This window comes from Heloderma suspectum, chromosome 5, assembly GCF_057233095.1.
Source record: "Heloderma suspectum isolate Gila_16-S chromosome 5, 16-S_ref, whole genome shotgun sequence".
NCBI classification, from domain to species: domain Eukaryota; kingdom Metazoa; phylum Chordata; class Lepidosauria; order Squamata; family Helodermatidae; genus Heloderma; species Heloderma suspectum.
In genome coordinates, this window is record NC_139462.1 from 183,774,094 (window position 1) to 183,795,000 (window position 20,907).

The 20,907-nt window shown below is 41.4% G+C and overlaps 1 protein-coding gene across 12 annotated transcripts in view; it reads right to left on the reverse strand.

Moving 5' to 3' along the window:
- Window positions 1–20,907, reverse strand: part of LOC146344933 (histone deacetylase 9-like) — a 398,626-nt gene that overhangs the window by 31,929 nt on the left and 345,790 nt on the right. For all 12 annotated transcript variants that reach the window (XR_014792360.1, XR_014792359.1, XM_084858628.1 and 9 more), the window contains 2 exons: window positions 19,151–19,282; window positions 13,867–13,979 (listed from right to left, as the gene is read on the reverse strand). Coding sequence is in view for 10 of the 12 variants with exons in the window: in XM_084858628.1 (XP_084714754.1) it covers window positions 13,867–13,979; window positions 19,151–19,282 (245 nt within the window). In the remaining 2 variants the exon portion in view is untranslated. The remainder of the gene's footprint in view (window positions 1–13,866; window positions 13,980–19,150; window positions 19,283–20,907) is intronic.

A 20,907-nucleotide genomic window follows, 5' to 3' on the forward strand; every position in this document is an offset into this window, starting at 1 on the left:
AACAGGACACTTAAGACACATTGCTACATCAGTGGTTACAGCAGAATGATTTTAAATGAGACAAAGATGTTTTACAGAAGGAAAGTGCTGTAGCAAGGAGTAATCATTTACATCACTGGTTTATGTTTTTACTGGCAAAGGATTCTCCTGTCATGGCAACCTATGTTTCCCCCAGCATTACTTGCTGTCATGAAAACCATGGCTGCATATACCTACTCAAATGTGAAAGTAGCACTCTGTGTAGAATGGCACAACAGCTATTATGAAACAACAAGAGAGTGAGTCAGGCTGGATTCCTGTGGTAGGGGAGGAACACTGACATGATGAATGATTTAAAACACGCGCACACGAACCTATTATTAGAAATGTTTGTACCTTTTGCGCCTTGATATGATAGCTAATCTTTGAGAGCTAGCAGCCAATGTGTAAAACTAGGAAATTATTTACTGTTTGGTTACCCTTAAACCATCAAAAGAGAGCCTATTCAAATCAAATGTATCTTCCTTGGAAAAATGCTTCAACCGCAGAACCACAACAGTAACTATCAAGTAACTACAGACATAATTAAATTTCTGAGCAGAGTTGTAAATGGAAACCAGTGGTTTCAGCTTCTAAGATCCCTGTTAGTGAGCTCTAAGTGTGGTTCTGGCATTTTGAGCTCCGATTTTTGAAGTACCTTTCAGGGTACCTTTTGGTACTCATAACAGTAAGGCTAATAACTCTGGCTGGGAATGGCAATAGACAAGAGTAGATATGTATGTAGTATAATGGCTGCATGAACAGGCAGCATTTGGCTTGCCCCAGAGCAAACTTCCTTGCTTTGAGTAGGGATGGATCAACTGATTGTCAGTTCTGCAGGTGTTCATTCATTAGTCTGCTCCATCGCATTGCTGCATCAATCTGCAGCAATGCGATGAAATTCTTTTCTTTAAAAAACTCTTCACAAAAAGTCATATTTAAACACAGATTTAAATATGTATTTTGAATGTATTTTCTCACAAAATATGCATTTATAAATGTATTTTCTCACAAAGTATGCACTTCTAAACATATTATATACTAAAATATGGATTTTTATACATATTTCAATACATTTTTGAGCTGAAAACAGCATAAAAAAATTGGAGAAGTGAGAAATCTGAAGGATAACCATGTTCCGCTCTGCACATTAGTCAAGTATGGATCTGATCAGTTCACTTTGAAATGAGGACCAAAGGAAATCCTCAAGTGTCCTTAGCTTTGAGGAGTTTGTCATCTTTCCAAATGCCCCATCAAGAAGGACATTCAGTCACTTATCTAAAGAATACTTAGATGATTAATTAATCCACTGAATTTGCTGCCATTCTCCCTCATTCCTTTTCAGTCTCAGGATGGATTTTTGATTTTGTTTTTGTAAGAATCATGAAGAAGGGACACTAGAGAGTGTCCTGAACGTATTCACAAGTTTAATTTTTTGTTTTAATTAAAATGTGTAGGAGCGAATGATTGCTGCTCGGAATTTTGCACAAATTTCCCTTCCACTGCCCTGCCATGAGATTTGCACAAATTTGCCCTCCATTCTACTGCTCTGCCATGAATGTTATGTAATCTTTGCGATCCTGCTCACTGCTCTGTAACACTCACGTACATCTGACAGCTAGCAATGGAGGTGGCGGCTGCAGAAGGGAAGTTGCTTTGGGAGTGGGGGTGGTTATTTCAGTGTAACATGAAGCAGCCTTTTTTAAAAAGGTGTTTGCTAGCAAGGGAAGCGCTGAAGTGGAAGACGTTGACAATGGGGTATGGGGGCTGAAGGCAGCTCGCAGCTGTAGAAGAGAAGGCACTTTGAGACAGGTGTGCTTACTTCAGTGTAATGTGAATCAGCTTTTTTTTTAAGGTGTTTGCTAGCACAGGAAGCACTGAAGCAGAGGATATGGACAAGATGGGGATGCTTGGCTAAATCAGGGACAGGTGCTCTTCCGGTCTTGTGCAAGAGCGAAAGACTCTGAACAAAACAACCTCCCGCCCCCAAGCTTGCCAACACGTTCCCGCATTTGTAAGGGCTCAGAAAATTATTTCCTTTTTGTGATCTGATGCAGAAGGTAGGGGGAGTTTTGCTCAAGACAGAGATTTGCTTCCCTCCAGTGCTAGCTGGCACACATACATGTGAGTTACAAAGCAGAGTTGAGGTCTGGCAAACCTACGCGAATTTAAAGGCTGGGCAGTAAGCGGAGGGGAGATTTGCACAAATTCAAAGGCTGGGAGCAGGGGGTTGAGGGCACTGACAGGGAATGAAAGGCAATGACGGTGGCAGCTCACTGTGGAGGGAAGTGACAAACACAAAGAGGAGGGAGTTGAAAGTGGAGGTTGAAATAGTCCAGGACACTGACAATAGGGGGAAATGGCTCTGTTGGGCTAAATAGCAGACAAGCAGTCTTGTGGTCATGCGCACTTTCACAAGACTCCCCCTGAAAAAAATTACAATCGAATTTACACAAATTTAAAGGCCTGAAAAGAAAAAAGTCAGATTTGTACAAATGACCAGACCCATTTTTTTAAAGGGTTGGGAATACTTTATTGGGAAAGGGATAATAATCAGTGGGGGAGACGGAGATGTTTCTCTCTGTCAGGAAGACAAGAAGCGTTGAGCCATAAAGCACAGGCGATGCATGCTGGCAGCAACGAGAAGGACTGAGAGGGAGTGAGAGAAAAACAACCCATAACCAGCCACCGCAGACCCGATCATCTGTCAGGAGTAATGGACAAGCCGCCACCCCACCACCACTATGGCTTCTTCTCAGGGTGGCTTAGCATGATGAGCAAACATGCTCAGAGAGAGACCTGGTTTGCAGAATCACAGGATGATTAATAAGCCATGGTGGCTTGTTAGTAAGCCATGGTGGCTTGTTAATAAGCCATGGTGGCTTGTTAGCCACCTTGTGCATGCCCATCGCATGCCAGCTGTATTTACATAATAACCAGGCAAAGGTGGGTGGGTAGAGGTGGCTAGCAAACCACCCAGAAACCATGGCCTGTTTTAGGGTTGCTGGGTGGTTTGTTAACCACCCCTACGACCTACCCTCACTGGCTTCGGACATCACAACAAGCTTCACTGGTGAGGGTAATTATGTAAATCTGGCTGGTACACAACTGGCATGAACAGGGTGGTTAACAAGACACCATGGCTTATTAACCACCCTGCGATCATGAGAACCTATCCAGAGAGGGAGGGAGAGGGAGATTTTAATTACTGAGGCAAAAAAAAATTGATCAAAATATTTTTAATCAATTAATCTAACTGATTTGTTGACTACGCATTACAGCCCTAGTCAACAACACACTGGGCCTGTTCAGACATGCATGGGGGAGGGTGGGGAGGGTAACTATGAAAGGGGGGTAGCGAAACTACGACATGTGGGCCTGGTGATCTTCCCAGTGTGGTTACCGAACATCCCATTATCCTCCATGGCACTAACGGGCTCCCAGCAGCCGCTCTGGCAGCCACAGAGGAAGTCCACAGTGGCTAGAGTGTTGCTGGAAGTGGTGGATGGACTAGCCAGTAGACTCTGTGGTTGTAGCCTGGAAGTCCTCTGGATCCCATTTTAACCACCAGGGAGCCAGCCAGATGACACGGTAAGCCACCATGGGGCCCCTTAACCCTTTTGCAGGGGGGTGGTTAGGCAGGGTGGCTTACTAGCCACAGGGAACATTCTTTTCTCCCCCCACATGACACACAAAGCCACTATGGTTTGCAGAAATTCCCTAACCATCATGGCTTTGTGTTACATGTGAACAAGGCCACTGTATCTAACTCTGGCTTAGTTTTTCATGTAGCAGTTAATTTGTGCTGAGGCTGAACCACAGGAGTGATGCCTGGACACTCCCCAAAACATAACCCAGCCCCCCGCAACTAGACTGTTGGGGAGAATGTTAGGCTACAGCCTTTCTTCCTGACATTTAGCTATCGCAATACACGGGATTTTTTGTAGTCTCACTGAAGCCTGAAGAGTGGTATGGCCCAGATACAGGTTTACCACCACGGACATTTAATAATCTGGACATATGTACAGAAATTGGGAATGTTAGAGCACCATATTTATCATCTGCCATCTTCTCTCCAACTTGTTCCCACCATTTCCACCTGGCTGGAATTCCATTGAGAGCAGCAGTAACATTGGAGAGCTCCTCAGTGTCTGAAGTCAAATTTGTTAAAATACTCAGAAGTACACTGCTAATATGACTGGACCACTTTACAAGGTATATTTATCTCCAACAGAATTATCTCCAGTACGTTTTTGCTTATTGTTCTTAATCTTATTCTTATTATATCTAATAGCTAGAAAGGCAATCAATGAAATGATGATGATTAAATACATTGATTGCCTTTCTAGCAATTACAGTCAAACATTAAAATAGAACTTTAAACCAGTACCATGTAATACAGGGCAATGGCAAAGAGGAGGACTTTTTTTTAAAGAGCCCACCAATATCTTCATTTTTAAATGCCAGTCCCCTCCCCACCACAAAATAGGTTTTAACAAGTGACTTAAAAACTGAACTGTGAGACAACCTGAAGAAAGGTGTTCCTTAATTCTGGCATTATGGAGAAGCTCTGCTCCATTGTATTGCCCCAAATGAGAGAACATGGAGCAAAATGTCCCCCAAAGACGTTAATGCCCAAGAAGATTAATAAGATAATTAACACACACTGCAACATTATTTTCTTGTCTGAATTAAACTTTCTGAGCTGACAACACTGCTGTATGGATTAGCCTCCATTTCGAAATTCTACACAGTCTGAACTTCCTGGAACCCTATACAGAAGATTATGAGTCAAAACCACCACATGTTAGCTATCAGTGTAGCCTTTTAGGGAATGGGGGTTGTTCTGGGCCAAAGAGAAGCTACTTATCAGTGTGAAGAGGTCACAAGCCTGCCCCTTGGATCAGAGTTCACACACACAATTAATTCATTATTAGGAAAAGTCACTGCTGGAGACTGAACTGGGCCTTCCAGTCTTCAGAGGTTACTGTCCTGCCAATGACCTGAAGAAATTATCCCATTAGCCCTATATCTCACAAACTACTTTCCCTTATGCTGTTCTTTTTTTTAATGAGAAGCTTATATAGGTTGCAATCTTGCAAATGTCTACCGACACATAATCTCCACTGATATCAGTAGGATTAATGCAATGCAATACAACCACAAGCAATAGTAATTACATGCTTATGCCATAGTGCCATAGTAAAAGTGTTAGTCTTTAAAGTGGTACAAGCCTGTTTTCCTGGGTGCAGGTATTTGTGTGCAGGATTACTTGCAGAAAGGACAATAATTACCCACGGATTCACCATTATTGCTTAGGGGTACTATGAGATTTTAAAAGCTTGCATAATAATACTATATTAAATCACTGTGTGCACATTGATATTTGCATGTGTTCTGCATGGTAGATGTAAGAGGTTCATGAGAAAATTGTATCTGTCAAAATAATACACATAATACACACAATAGGTGCCTCTTCTATTGACAATAAATTAATATGAAATAGTAGTAGGAACAGTTACAATGCGCAATGGCATCAAGAAAGTATTAACCAAGTGAAAATGTCAAGATATGTCCATTATCAGTTCTGAGACTATGAGAACTAGGAATCTGCATTTTCTCATTATGAAATATTCCTGTTTCTAATAATATATCAAAGAGATATAGAAGTCTAAGAACAAAAGAAGAACCATGCTGGATCAGAGTAAGGGTCCATCTAGTACAGCATTCTGTTCACACACAGTGGCCAATCAGCTGCCCATGGGAAACCCACAAGCAAGACATGAGTGCCACAGCACCCTCCCACCCATGTTCCCCAGCAACTGGTGCACATAGGCATACTGCCTCTGATACTGGAGGTAGCATATAGCCATCAGGACTAGTAGCATTCTCCTTCAGGAATTAGTCTAACCTCCTTTTAAAGCCATCCAAATTGGTGACCATCTCTACATCTTGTGGCAGTTTCTCATCCAGCCCACCAGCTTCTCCCCAAGGTCCTGGCCCTTCTTCTTACACCAACATCTATTATCTCCCAGCAGCAGCTGTTCAGAGATTTTCCAGTCCCAACTGGAAAATCTCTTATCTACATTCTCTGATCAGGGATAAGAGATTTTCCCTGATCCCCTGCACTGTATTTAGGCTAAAGTTTCTAGTGTGCAGGGTTTTTAATGGAGGATTTTTAAAAGTCTAATTGCGGGGGTTGGATTTGAGGGGGTCACTGCTGAGAAGGGAAGAGCCAATACCTTCCTCCCCAACACTGCAACCCCTTTAAAAAAAAATCTCTGTCCCTGCTGCAATCATGCTTTTTAACAGCCTCGACTGGTGACCATGGAGGCTTTAAAAAGGTCTAATTGTAGCTGGGGGAGGGGGATTTTCAGGAGTGGGGAGTGTGTGTGAGTGTGTGCATGTGTGTGAGGTGTGTGTGTGAGAAGACAGGCTGAGTATGTGAATGGGGTCTGGCAATCACATCAGGGCAGCCACATGCCAGCAGTGGGGTGGCCCTGCCCACTTTGGGATGTGGTCCTGCCCACTGCTGGCATGCAGCCCCTGATGTGCTTTCCTGGAGCCAATTCAGCCCTTGGCCCCCCAAAAGTTCCCAACCCCTGATTTAAGTCATATCTGTAGATCTCATAGATATGTCTGTTCAGAAGTAAGACCCACTGAATTCAATAGCAGTTACTCCCATGATGGTATGTATAGGATTGTAGCCTTCACGTTGATGGTTCAGACCTATTAAAATCCTTTAATCACCCTCTTACGCTCATAAGCAGGGTGTTAAAAAGCATAGGACTCTAAGGAAAGGGGAGAGGAAGGGCAAGACTGGAAACTAGGGAGAAACCTCCCTCTGATTTTTTTGGTTTTTATGGAATAAAATTGTTGTTGGCCTTGGCAAATTTAAGCATTAAGCTTGGCGATCTAGGCCTACATTTCTTAGCTATCCTTTCCCCTGCAAACATAGGATTTTGTGGATCCCCTTAATGGAGAAGGGGAAGATTCTAGTGAACAAAGTATTTATTCGGCAAGTTTATTTTTTACAGTAAATGGAACTGTATATCGCTGGAGAGAGTTTTTGGAACTCTGCTTATCTGGTGGAAAATGGATCTTGTAAGAAGTGAGTGGCTGATGCTGTCAAACGTGATGAGAAAGGCAATTTATCATATTTCTCCATTCCAACTCAGATGTGTTAGTTGTGACACCCACTTTATATACATAGGGGTGAATTAAAATTATTTTTGTGCACGTTGCATAATTTAGCACTGAAATTTATATAATTTCCATCACTTCCTTGTGTGTTTTCAACTATTTTTGCCCTAGAAATTATTAATTTTTAACAATGAGCAGCCACCGTCACCACAAATGTGAGTCCTTTCTAGTGTTTCTGGAAGTATATTAAAACTTTACAAAAGAGGAAAGACTATGTAACCTTCAGGAGTACACTATAAATCTACATCTGTTTAGATGTACAAAGGAGGCATTTCTCGGTTTATCCTGGCTGCTAGACAGGCATCTATTTTTAGGATGCTTTCCGAAGTGCTTCTAAGAATGCTTTTCCTTCCTTCCTTCCTTCCTTCCTTCCTTCCTTCCTTCTCTTTCTGCTAGTTGCCAACTTATTGTCATACTCTATTGCAGAGGTGGGCGATATGTGGTCTGCTGGGTGGATGCAGCCCCCGTAACCCCCCCTTTTAAAACATTTATAATGAAAAAATGGCACCATAGTGGCTATGGAGCGCCAAAAGGGTAAAATTTATCTTGTTTATAAGCTACATTTATCCCTTTTGGTGTTCCATTGCTGCTACTGAGCACCAAAAAGGATATATTTAGCTTGGAAAGAAGCAAAATTTATTCCCTATAGTGCTCTGTAGTGCTACAGACCGGTAAACCAGCAATTTTTTTCTGCTTTCAAAAAAAAAGAAAATGGGGGGGGCACCCCAGGGACAGTGCAGTGACCTACAGCCTGTGTGTGTGGGGGGGGGGGTTGCCCACCCCTGTTCTATTATATGTTTCTATTCTCTGTTTTTCAGAGAATAGATACAGACTTGATTCTCAGTGACCAGGATTACGATAGGTGAGAAAAGACATAGGAAGCTTGCTGCCTTATTTGAGGTCATACTAATTGTCCAGCTAGTCCAATCTTTGGTCTACTCTGACTAGCCGCATCTCCTGAATGACCTAGATATTTCCTATCACCTGACATCTCATCCTCTTAACTGGAGATGTCAGGGATTGAACCTAGAACATTCTACATGTGAAGCATGTGGTCTACCAATGAGCAAGGTGCCCCCACACCAATAGAGCTGTGAATGCTCCCCGTTTCACTCACATATGCTGTTTCGATAAATCCCTAGAGGACTCAGTTGTGAACTGGCCTTTATATGAGTAACTAATAAAAAAACAATACCTTGTTTGCATCTCTGTCAGTCAATGAAGTCTGAGGGAAAGCATGAGGCTTAAGAACATCTTAACATAGCATGTTTATGGCTGCATCCAATTTGTTTTGATGCAGAGCAGAGAGATGAGTCACTGGATTGTCTTAGTGTTGAAAGTAGAATAGAGCCACTTTTAGAGTGCAATCCTAAACATGTTTACACACAATTAAGACCCATTGACATCAATGGGAATTACTTCCAGGTAAGTGTGAATAGGATTCCATCCTTAATGTTTTAAAGCAAATGTACATTCTGATTATTGTGGCGCCTTTGTTCAACTTAGAGGTGGTAGAGAAACAGATTGGGAGAGATGAGATCTCAGTGGTAGAGCAAACTTTGCCTTCAAAAGGTCCCAGGTTCAATTCCCAGCATCTCCAGTGAAAAAAGGATCAGGTAGAAGATGCTGGAAAAGACCCTGGAGAGCTAGTGCTAGTCTGAGTAGACCATACTGGGCTAGATGACAAATAACCTAGTTTTGGATTAGGCAGCTTCACAGAATCATAGAATCGTAGAATAGTAGGGTTGGAAGGGGCCTATAAGACCAGCAAGTCCAACCCCCTGCTCAATGCAGGAATCTAAGTCAAAGCATCCCTGACAGGTGGCTGTCCAGCTTCATCTTGAATGCCTCCAGTGTGGGAGAGCCCACTACTTATGATTTCAGCATTACTTTGTGGAAATTATCTAGGTTTTTCGATGAACTGGTGCTGAGCTGAACTACTGCCTTGGCAATACTTCAGAGCGAAATCAGGGGTGTGTGGAACATGACATCCCCCCCTACACACACAAACCCCAAACCCAATTGTTCCTTTCAATTTGCTTCCACTGTGTCTGTTTGCTCAGCCAGAGAAGAAACAAGTTGCAGCACAGCATGGAGAGCGAAGGAAAGCTGTCAGATTGCCCAGGCCATCTGAATACTCTTCCCTCTTCCCATGCTGAGACAGTGGGAAGAGTGGGAAAGGGTGTGTGCTACTTTTCTCCTGCCCACAATGGAATGGGTGAACTTCACTTGTCTTTCAAGCCCCTCGGCATTGACAAAAGGTTGGGGATGAGCTTGGCAGTCCACAAATGTGCTTGCAAAAACTAGGGCTAGGGGTTTGGCACAACTAGTTTTAATTCCTGTTGGCACTTGATGTTATGCTTATGGTGTAGATAGTTCGGAAAAGGCTAGGAAATTTAGTCGTTTCCTACCGTTATAGTGTAACATAATTATTTTTCCCCTAACTATTCATTGGACATTTTTTCTGCTGACTAAATAAAGAATCCTTAAATTATAAGCTCATTCTTCTCAACTCACATGAAGAGAAAAGAATCATGATGTTGTTAATGCTAGTGATAGTGCTGAACTGTGCAATTATCTGGTTCAGTATATAAATTTGTTCAGCGTGAAACACTCTGACCTATTATGTAGGGATGTATGAGAATTTCATTTTTGCTCACAAAACATACAAGTACACCCCGTTTGAAGCCCCGGATGTAAGCGTGAACATGTGTCCACTGTAAATATTCGCAAATTGTCGAACACATGCTTGCATTTGTCTCATCCCTGATTCCCAGTTCGATTCATGCAAATTTCCTAATTTGTGCAAGTTTCCTCAGTAGGAATCAGCTCCACTTTAGTCTATGGGGGGATCTGCACAAATTTGGGGAGATTTGCGCAAATCTCCCATTCACGCAAAGTGAGCAGTGATCGCAAACATGAATGGGAATTGGGCATGAGATGAACAGCAAGACGATGTTCAGAGAATCCTAGCGATCTTGAACATTGCTCATTTGCCCATTCCTACTATTACAGATTCACTGCCATTTCTTCAAGAAGTTCTCTTATGGCTCCAAAGGTTAACTGAAATTCTGCACATGTGCAGTCAGCGTTGAGCCATCCAGTTGCTCAAAGCCATCCCCTTTGTAAGTGGCCACACAGAATTTTTTAAATGTTAGGCTCTTACTCTCAACAAAACTATCATTGAAGGAATGCACTCCCTCAAGAACTAAGATTGGCCCCCACTCCCCTAGCTTTTAGAAAGATGTGAAGACACCTTTTTAATTTAGCCTTTCAAATTATGTAGCTGTTTTAATGTTTTACTGTTCTTGTTTTTTTATTTTGTTAAGGTTTTAAATTGTCTTAAATTGTCGTACACTGCCTTGATGGCTTTTTAGCAAATAAGGTGGTATATAAATGTCAATAATAAATAATTGACCACAGTGACACTATCTGAACTTTGTAGAATTGGCATGTAATTTACAAAATATTGCTTTTGCTACATGAACACAGTGGAATGATTGAACCATGGTGTCAAACCAAAGTACAGTTCTCAGAGGGCAATGTAATAATGACTATGTATACAGGCCCATCAGCACACCTGTGCCAACATTATGAGCTAGGAGGGAACTCTCTGAAAACAAATGAGCTTCTTTGGTATGCTTGTCAAGAAAGCTCGTAAATACCAAACTGATTCTGAACTGAGCCGAGAGGAACTTACCTGTAACCAGTTAATGCTGCTGATAAATTTAAATATTTTCACTCGCTATACTCCATGAAACCTGTGAAAGTCTTTTTCTCCTTTACTTCACCTGCTGACCCTTCAAGGTCATTTTTATTTTCATCAGTATCTGTTTGAACCAGAAATCTAGGTAGGCTTGTATTGTGTTTGATGCCATTCTTCTCAGTGTCATACTATAATTAATTTGAAGGCTGAAAGAGTATACATGCTACTCTTGGATGCAAGCAAAATGATAGTATCCTGGCAAAAAGTATGCTTAGAAGTATACATTTGAGCATGTATACTCCTCTAAGTAATTAACAGAGCAAACTTCCCACTACTAGCTGGTGATACCTGCAATATAGTGTTATTGTTTTCTCTCTCACAGCTGTGCTATAATAAGATTACACGAGAGCAGTATATTTATAATTAAAAATAAATCACTTGCTACAATAAACTGCCAGAGACTAACCAGCCAAATGATTTTACTGTTTTAAAGTATGTCCTGCAGGATAACAAACAATATATTTAACCAGACAGGAAATTACTAGCCTGAACCACGACTCAGTAAAGTCAAAGTACTAAACTGGCTTAAATCCAGTTTATTTAAACTAAATGGGTTGTATGCAGCTCTGGTTATTTGTCAGCTATTGTATATTTTGGGGTTACATGCTACATGTCTAGGCTTTCTGTTTTTCTCTACCTAGTAAAAGCTTGCATGCTCCTAAGACATACATATTAAAGAATATACTTTATTTAGTATTCTGTTTAACTGTGGTTCACATTTATATCAGGAACATTTTACAGCTACATATCATATCTACTTGAGCATCAGTGACACTGTTTAAACTTGTCCTACCGTCATTGTGAAATATTAAACATCTGCAACCTTAGATTTCAAAATTAAGGCTGTTATACACAAAAAAAGGAAACAGAATATGAGTTGAATGGAACCATCCAAAGTTTAACATAATTATGTTGTTATTGTTTCACTTTGAACCCAACTTTCAACTCAACTCACATTTACTATAGCAGTGCTAATCCACAGCAATGACAATTTACAGAAGTTAAATAGGGACCTGGCCAGTCATATGACTGCTTTGCCCCATGCTGAAGACTTGCTCAGTATTATAAGAAATGGTCTTTAGTTCCACATTCTCAAGTTTATTTTTTCCTGGAGGGAGCAATCCTATGGGGATAGGTGGCCACCCCCAAACTCAGAGGCGACTGCCTATCCAATGCAGGGCAGAAGGAGCACGGAGCGGATTGTCTCCTCTGCACTCTAGCCACCCTGCATTCAAGGCTAAACGACTGATTTTGGCTGTCTAGCCATGGGACATCGGAGCAAGGGGTGGGGAGGCTGGACAACACATAGGAAGTGTCGAACTGGCACTTCCGCACTCCCTGCCCTTCCACCAGGAACGCTCCTTTTGCCCCACTCTGCACTACTCTTATGAGCGCGGAGACGATCCATGTAGCCTACTAGGGGGAGGGGAGTCAGTTCCCGGAAACCAACCAATCCTATGGCTATCTAGCCACTGTCTAGCAGCCATAGGATTGTGCCCTAAATCTTTTTTTTTCTACAACTATCAGGCTATATTTAGATATATTATTCTGGAGCTGTGTCTGGCCTTCTTTGACTTCACAGCTACACCTATCAACAAAAGTTTAAAGATGGAGCATGGTTCTGTTTGTTGGGAGGGCGGTATAAGTTGACTTGCAGAAATGGACTAGTGATTTCCCTTCTAACATCCTTGTAGATATAACTCTGTATCTCCTTTTTCCAGTCCCTTTCCTTCTTTGCAGTTCCTCTTTCCTCCCACCACAGCATTATGTCAATGGCATAAAGCTTGTAGCTTCCTCCAGTATAGCTTAGGTGAAAACCATGGGGACATACCCTGAGGATAAAGGGTCATTTTGATTATGGAAGACTGACATTTTCACCAAGCCTACAGTAAAGCCCACAAGACATTTCCATACTGTATTTCAGATTGTTCACATGTTCCTCCCATCAGCAAGCTCTTTATGTGCCTTCCACTTTAAAAGGAACATCATTCAAAACCCTGTCTGTACAAGTCAAGATTTGCAGAGGCTTATGTGTGGGGCAAGTATATCGTTAAAATATTCCAATGTAGATTTAATAACATTATATCTTGGGATATTTATGCTATGACTAAAGGAGATGAGGACTTTTCATTATTCTCTTTCCTCCCTCTTCACCATCCCTTGCCATAGAGGGAAGATTTGGAGAGAGGTAGCTCTACTTGTAGATTTCCCATACTTCTCTGAGATCTGCAAGGAGTTAAAGTGCTGGTGCAACCCCATTTAGTATACTCCTATGGAAATCAAGTTTGCCCTTGATTGTATTGTATATTTTAATTTATGTGAGCTGCTTTGAAAGCTTGTGTCATGAGCTAAAGGATGAGCTAACTTTTTAAAATAAAGATAACAAAGAAAATGCTGCAGTCTCCAAATGGCTTGATTGAATAGCCCAACTGCTTACATTTTTATTTTTGCATTTATATCTAGCCTGTTGGCTCCGGAGAGGCCTTCAAGGCACCTTGAGACAGTGAATAGCACCAGCGCCAACATGGCATCTTCGGACAGTTGCCAAAGGCCCATTGCTGTTGCTGCTGCTGCCTCAGGCCCCATCTTCCAGTGCTCGAATGAGCATTGGGCATCTCCTCCAAGGCATTGTGGGAAATTACCATGGTGGATGCCAGGCGCACATTGGAGGACTGCTGCTGCCATTCCCCACCTCATCCACTGATGAAGCCACACACCAACCTCTACACTTAGTGGAAATTTAGGGGACAGGAAAGGATGGGTCACCCTATGCTGCAATGGAGGGGCACCAAAGGGCAGCATTCTGAGGGCCCTCCAAACCTGGCACCAACCCTGTTAGTGAAATGATTTCCAGGACAATAAAAGGATTCTGTTCTTACCTCAACTTGGGAATTAGATGGCAATACTGAGGCTTCATTCTCTGCATTTCCAGTAGGACCATTACTTGGTGAACTGGGACCAGATCCTGGAGAACTGCTACTGACTGATGATTCTGGGGTGGGGGAGGGGGTTGAAAATAAGCACACACTGTAACTAGGATATATCCACTACAATAAACTGCATATAGCATAAGACAAATAACTTGCACATACAATGAATGTTATTCATTTTATGATTTTATTTCTTTCCCCTCGTCATACTTTCAAAACACAAAGGGCACAGCTTATTACTTAGGCAGTATTTTTCCCCCCTCAGAGATGGCAAGTTTCTCAGTGGCAAGCAAGATATTGAAGGGGAGTTCCTAATGAGTCAAGGAAAAGGAAGTACCTTTGCTTGCATTCTCTGCTCCCTCTGTGAGAGATCAGCATGACAGAGATACTGGACTCTCAAAGGTCAAGATAACATGTCATCAATTCATGAGGCCTGCTGCCATTCCTAGGCTGTTTGGATAAACCCCTGGAGGACTCAGTTGTGAACTGGCCTTTATATGAGTAACCAATAAAAAACAATACCTCATTTTTTGCAGTGCATCTCTGTCAGTGAACTCTGAGAGAAAGCATGAAACTTGAAAATCTTAACATAGCATTTTAATGGTTATATCTTAATGTATTGTGCTGCAGAACATTTGGCATGTTTTGTTAAGGGTAAAGGGTAGTTTTCACTATAGTTAGCCAAAACACCACTCAGTTGTTGAAGGATGGATACCAGTGAAAGTTCTTGATGTAGCCAGTGAAGATAAAATTGCTAAACTTAGAGTCATGTGGTCAATCAGTAAGAAATATCTATTTTACCATGATTTTGATGCAAACCATAGCACTGAAAACAAGTAAATAGACAACTTAATTTTCCACATATTCTTTATAGCTACTGCCTATTCTCCCTTCCCAACACACTTTTTAAAGGTTTCCTGCTATATTAGGTCAAGTCTAGGCTACCAAGTAATTTTAAAGAACTATTTATACCTTCAACTGCAGTACACATGTGAAATTTACTTACAGTGCAATCCTATGGCCGCTAGTCAGTGGCTAGACAGCCATAGGATACATTGGTTTCCGGGAACCGACCTTGGAGCCCGCACTCCGAGGTTAGTTCCCTGAGAACTGACCTTCCCCCGTCCTGCACTGCCTCACAGGCAGCTCAGAATGGCCCTGAGCTCCCTGCTTGGAAGAGGAGCGTGGCCAAAAAGGGCGTTCTGGGGTGGGGAAGGCGGAAATGCTGATACGACACATCCCACATGTCATCTGGCAGCTGCTTCCCCTGCTCCGCCTTCCTGTGGATAGACACGAAATCGGCTGTCTAGCCACAAACGCAGGGTGGCTTCTCTTGCCCTGCATTGGATAGGTGGTCACCTCCAAGTTCGGAGGTGGCCGCCTATCCCGATAGGACTGCACCCTTAGTCTATTTGTCATAAAATCAGCTGTATTAGAAAGGCCCACTTGGTGGAATCTTTCACAAATGCTTCCCTAAAAACCCTTGCTTCTTGAATCTGGCACAACATTAATATTGTTAAGATGGTGCCCTTGGTTGGTCTTATGAGATTTCAGTACATAATAGGGAGGGACATAGAGAAGGAGGAAGAAATTGCAAGGCAGTTTTTGAATAATCTAAATTTTAAATGGTTCTTTTATGTTCTTTTAAAGAAAAAATGCTGTCTTCTGTGTTTAAATTCTGTGTTATTACTTGCTTTGAGCACTAGGGATGGGGTGGACAGCAAGTGGAATAAATAAATACTTTATCAAATGAAATGATTATATATATACTATATATATATATATATATATATATATATATATATATATATATAGTGTGATACAGATATATCTATATATAGCATGGCCTTGGTCTACAAAATGAAGCAGGACAAAGGCTAATAGAGTTTTGCCAAGAGAACACGCTGATCATAGCAACCACTCTTTTCCAACAGCACAAGAGGTGACTCTACACATGGACATCACCAGATGGTCAATATCAAAATCAGATTGATTATGTCCTTTGCAGCCATAGATGGAGAAGCTTTATACAGTCAGTAAAAACAAGACCTGGAGCTGACTGTGGCTCAGATCATGAGCTTCTTATTGCAAAATTTTGGCTTAAATTGAAGAACGTAAGGAAAACCACTAAACCATTCAGGTAAGACCTCAATCATATCCCTTATGAATATACAGTGGAGGTGACGAATAGTTTTAAGGGATTAGACCTGATAGACAGAGTGCCTGAGGAACTATGGATGGAGGTCCATAACATTGTTCAGGAGGCAGCAACTACATCTATCCCAAAGAAAAAGAAATGCAAGAAAGCAAAGTGGCTGTCTGATGAGGCTTTACAAGTAGCTGAGGAAAAGAAGGGAAGCGAAAAGCAAGGGAGAAAGGGGAAGATATACCCAACTGAATGCAGATTTCCAGAGAATAGCAAGGAGAGACAAGAAGGCCTTCTTAAATGAACAATGCAAAGAAATCGAAGAAAACAACAGAATGGGAAAGACCAGAGATCTCTTCAAGAAAATCGGAGATATCAAGGGAATGTTTTGTGCGAAGACAAAGGAGGCAGGGACCTAACAGAAGCAGATGAGATTAAGAAGAGGTGGAAAGAATACACAGAAGAACTATAGGAAAGATCTTAATGTCCCTGATAGCCATGATAGTGCGGTCACTGAACTTGAGCTGGACATCCTAGAGAGTGAAGTCAAGTGGGCCTTAGGAAGCATTACTAACAACAAAGCTAGCGGAGATGACAGTCTTCCAGCTGAGCTATTTAAGATCCTAAAAGATGATGCTGTTAAAGTGCTGCACTCAATATGCCAACAAATTTGGAACACTCAACAATGGTCACAAGACTGAAAAAGGTCAGTTTACATTCCAATTCCAAAGAAGGGCAACGCCAAAGAGTGTTCAAACTAACGTACACTTGCACTCATTTCACATGCCAGCAAGGTTTTGCTCAAAATCCTATAAGCTAGGCTTCAGCAGTATGCGAACCAAGAACTACCGGAAGTACAAGCTGGGCTTCAAAGAGGCAGAGGAACTAGAGATCAAATCGCCAACATTCGCTGGATCATGGAGAAAGCAAGAGAATTCCAGAAAAACATATATTTCTGCTTCATTGACTATGCTAAAGCCTTTGATTGTGTGGATCACAACAAACTGTGGCAAATTCTTAAAGAGATGGGAGTACCAGGCCACCTTACCTGTCTCCTGAGAAACCTGTAGGAGGGTCAAGAAGCAACAGTAAGAACCAGACATGGAACAACTGATTGGTTCAAAATTGGGAAAGGAGTACGACAAGGCTGTATATTGTCGCCCTGCTTATTTAATGTATATGCAGAGTACATCATGAGAAACGCTGGGTTGGATGAATCACAGGTCGGAATTAAGATTGCCGGGAGAATTATCAACAACCTCCGATATGCAGACGATACCACCCTAATGGCAGAAAGCAAAGAGGATCTAAAGAGCCTCTTGTTGAGGGTGAAAGTGGAGAATGCAAAAGCTGGTTTGAAACTCAACATTAAAAAAACGAAGATCATGGCATCTGGCCCCATCACTTCCTGGCATATGGAAGGGGAAGAAATGGAAGCAGTGACAGATTTTATTTTCTTGGGCTCCAAGTTCACCGCAGACGGTGACTGTAGCCATGAAATTAAAAGACGCTTGCTCCTTGGGAGGAAAGCTATGGCAAACCTAGACAGCATAGTAAGAAGCAGATAAATCACCTTGCTGACAAAGGTTCATATAATCAAAGCTATAGTTTTCCCAGTAGCAATGTATGGCTATGGGAGCTGGATTATAAGGAAGGCTGAGCGCCGAAGAATCGATGCTTTTGAACTGTGGTGCTGGAGAAGACTCTTACGAGTCCCCTGGACTGCAAGGAGGTCCAATCAGTCCATCCTAAAGGAAATCAACCCTGAGTGCTCATTGGAAGGACAGATACTGAAGCTGAAGCTCAAATATTTTGGCCACCTAATGTGAAGAGAAAACTCCCTGGAAAAGACCCTGATGCTAGGAAAGATTGAAGGCAAAAGGAGAAGGGGACGGCAGGGGATGAGATGGCTAGATAGCATCACCGATGCAATGAATATGGACTTGAGCACACTCCAGGAGAGAGCGCAGGACAGGAAGGCTTGGCGTGCTATGGTCCATGGGGTCACGAAGAGTCGGACACGACTGAACGACTGAACAACAACATAGATATATCTATATATCTATACTGAAATTTACCTTTTCAAATTAATTCGTCTAATAGACAGGGTGAGAGTATGTGCATGTGTATGTATAAATACACATGCGCGCATGCACACACACACCTATATCTATTAGACTGATTAATATAGGGTTAGATCCAGATTTAGTCATAGTACATCTGGATCCAAGTCATGGAAAAGTATATGTTACTACCAAATTTTAATTGGTCTAAAATTTTATATATTGTTAGACTTTTATCTTCTTGTGACTTTCCTTGTGTCTTTCCTTTTTGCAGCACAGACTTATTTTTCTCTCCCTAAAAAACTTAAAACTCATAAAATTGTCAGTAGGTTTTTCTACTGAGATTGGAAAAATTATGCTTAATATTTAATCACAAAGTAGTCAATCTATATTTTTTAATACAAAGGACATCAGGAAGGGCGACACCATTGATTTGAGAATATTCCATATTATCCATAGGTTAAATCCTTTCATTTAAAAATATTCAGTCTACCTTATCAGAATCAATGCAGCCATATCTTATGGGATGTAGTGTTAATTTTTCCAGATGGGTAAAGAACAAAGATGATCACTGTTTATTTTGTCCATCTGTCTGAAACTTCACACATTACACTTAACACTAGATGATCTCTTCTTTCAAAGAAATCTTCAGAAAAGGACACAGCTTAAAACAACAACCACAACCCCAAAACAAAACAATTAAGCTGGTGAGAGTTACTGAAAGATTATTGGTAATTCTCCTAATTAAAAGGACACTTAGTGCCAAACTTTGAGTGCAAACATATTAATTTCCATTAATTTCAGACGAACTGATTAAGTAGATGGCTCTGCAGCATTAATTGCAAAAATGACCTTGACTCTTGCATGAAAAAATGCTATGGAACCTTTGAGCTGGTTTCTATAAATTATCAGTATAATCTGGTTTAATTTCAACAAAAAAATGGACCTCGATAAATGTAATCAGTTATAACGATCGTATTTCCAGAAATTTGGACAGGGTCACTCCAGTCCAGCTCTTCATTACCTGTCACCTCAAACAGTCTTTTTTTGAATGAGCAGACAACCGTTCCATCCTTCCTTCTGAGTAAAGGACTGCTTCTTCTTTCTGTTACTTTTTGTTTTAACCTGGAGCGAACTTTCAAGTTGGGCTCTGAGGCTGGGAATGGAGAGGATAAAATGTATAATTACAAAACAGAAAACTGTAGGTGTGTATATTAAGTTATGGGAATAATTGACTATTATCATCCTCCTTAAATCATAAGCAAGTTGGCAAGTCAACCACATATTAGGATTTCATTTACAAATACTAATTCTTTATATAGAGTTTTTAATTTGAAAAAAAAAAAAAACACTCAATACAAAGTTAGCTGTGTTGGTCTGTGATAAAAAAAATCAAAATCCACAGTTGAGCTATACCTATATTAGGACCAATCAAAATTCCAGAAAAGATTGTGCAAGTGTTAGGTTTTCCAGAATTCTTCATCAGTCTTGGTGGTACAAAAAGCAAGGGATGAAGTAAGAACAGACAAGTCCAAAAATCAGGCCAGAAGTTGTAGCCATAAGGTCTGCAGTTTAGTCCCAGTCTCAAAATGGAGAATGCAGACTGCAGTGTGGTAGGTGTTTCAGGTATCAGATAACAGCTAGCATTCTGGGACAAAGAAGCAATGGCTGAAAACATAAAAGCTGGCTATAACTCAGATCTATTTCTTGATATTTTAATGTCTTACTATATTCACCTTCATAATACTCTGTAAAACAGGTCAACATGAGAGATTCCTCCAGAGTGCCCACTCATCTTGCAAACTGCCAAGAAGATATTTAGTATTCTCAAATTGTAGCTAGCAATGTCATGCCTATTTGTCAGGCTCCCAGCCAGCCCAAGCCCAGGGAAGACCGCTTTGGAGGGGTAAGAGTTCGATCCCTTGTCACACCTCTTTTCTACAGAGACATAGGCAACCTGAGGTGTCCTGTAGCAGGGATGCCTCGCCTGAGGTCCCCAAGAACTCCTTTAACTCCGTCCTGAGCCCAGCCATGGTTCCAGATGTTCTTCCCTCTGCCCATGGCTCACTAGAGCATTGGTGGTGATGGACCAAGTGAGACACTCAGAGCCATCATCAGAATACCTGTTTGGCTGGTAGAAGACCCTTTCATCCAGGGTATATGCTTGAGGAAGGGTCTACTCAGGGGCAAAGTTCTACTCAAGAGGAGGAAGTCCCAGCTGCAACTGGTGAATCAGGGAAAGCCACTACATAAGTTCTCAGTCTTCCCCAGACCTTTGTTGGATTAGCAGTTTCTATGGAGCTACTTTGCTCTAGTTATGGGTCCAGGAGGCTATTGTACATGGTGTTCCATTAGTATAATTCCTGCTTCATATCAGAGCCAAACTTTGTGGGACATAGGAAATCTGTGATTGTTTTTCTTGACATCTTTTTGTTTTGTTAAAACTGGGGATTCGTATGCTGCACCATTTCCCTAATGAATTCCACCCTGGTGCTATTAAGTGCAGTGAGTAAAAAAGGTAAGTACAATATGGGTACCTTTCTTGCCTCTTCTGTAGCTAATATGAGCTTCAGCAGGGGGGATTTCCATTGATGAAACAGCAAGAGGGGGGTGTACACTAGTAATATGTCCCATCCCCAAGCCAAACCTCTCACCCACAGGTCTGCTTTTAAATAGAAGAAAATATAATTGGGAAATCTGATTACAGATCTTGCGCACCATATCAAGTTAGTCACGTTCCTTCAAAAATGATATTTAGACATTTTAAACACTTTCCATTTC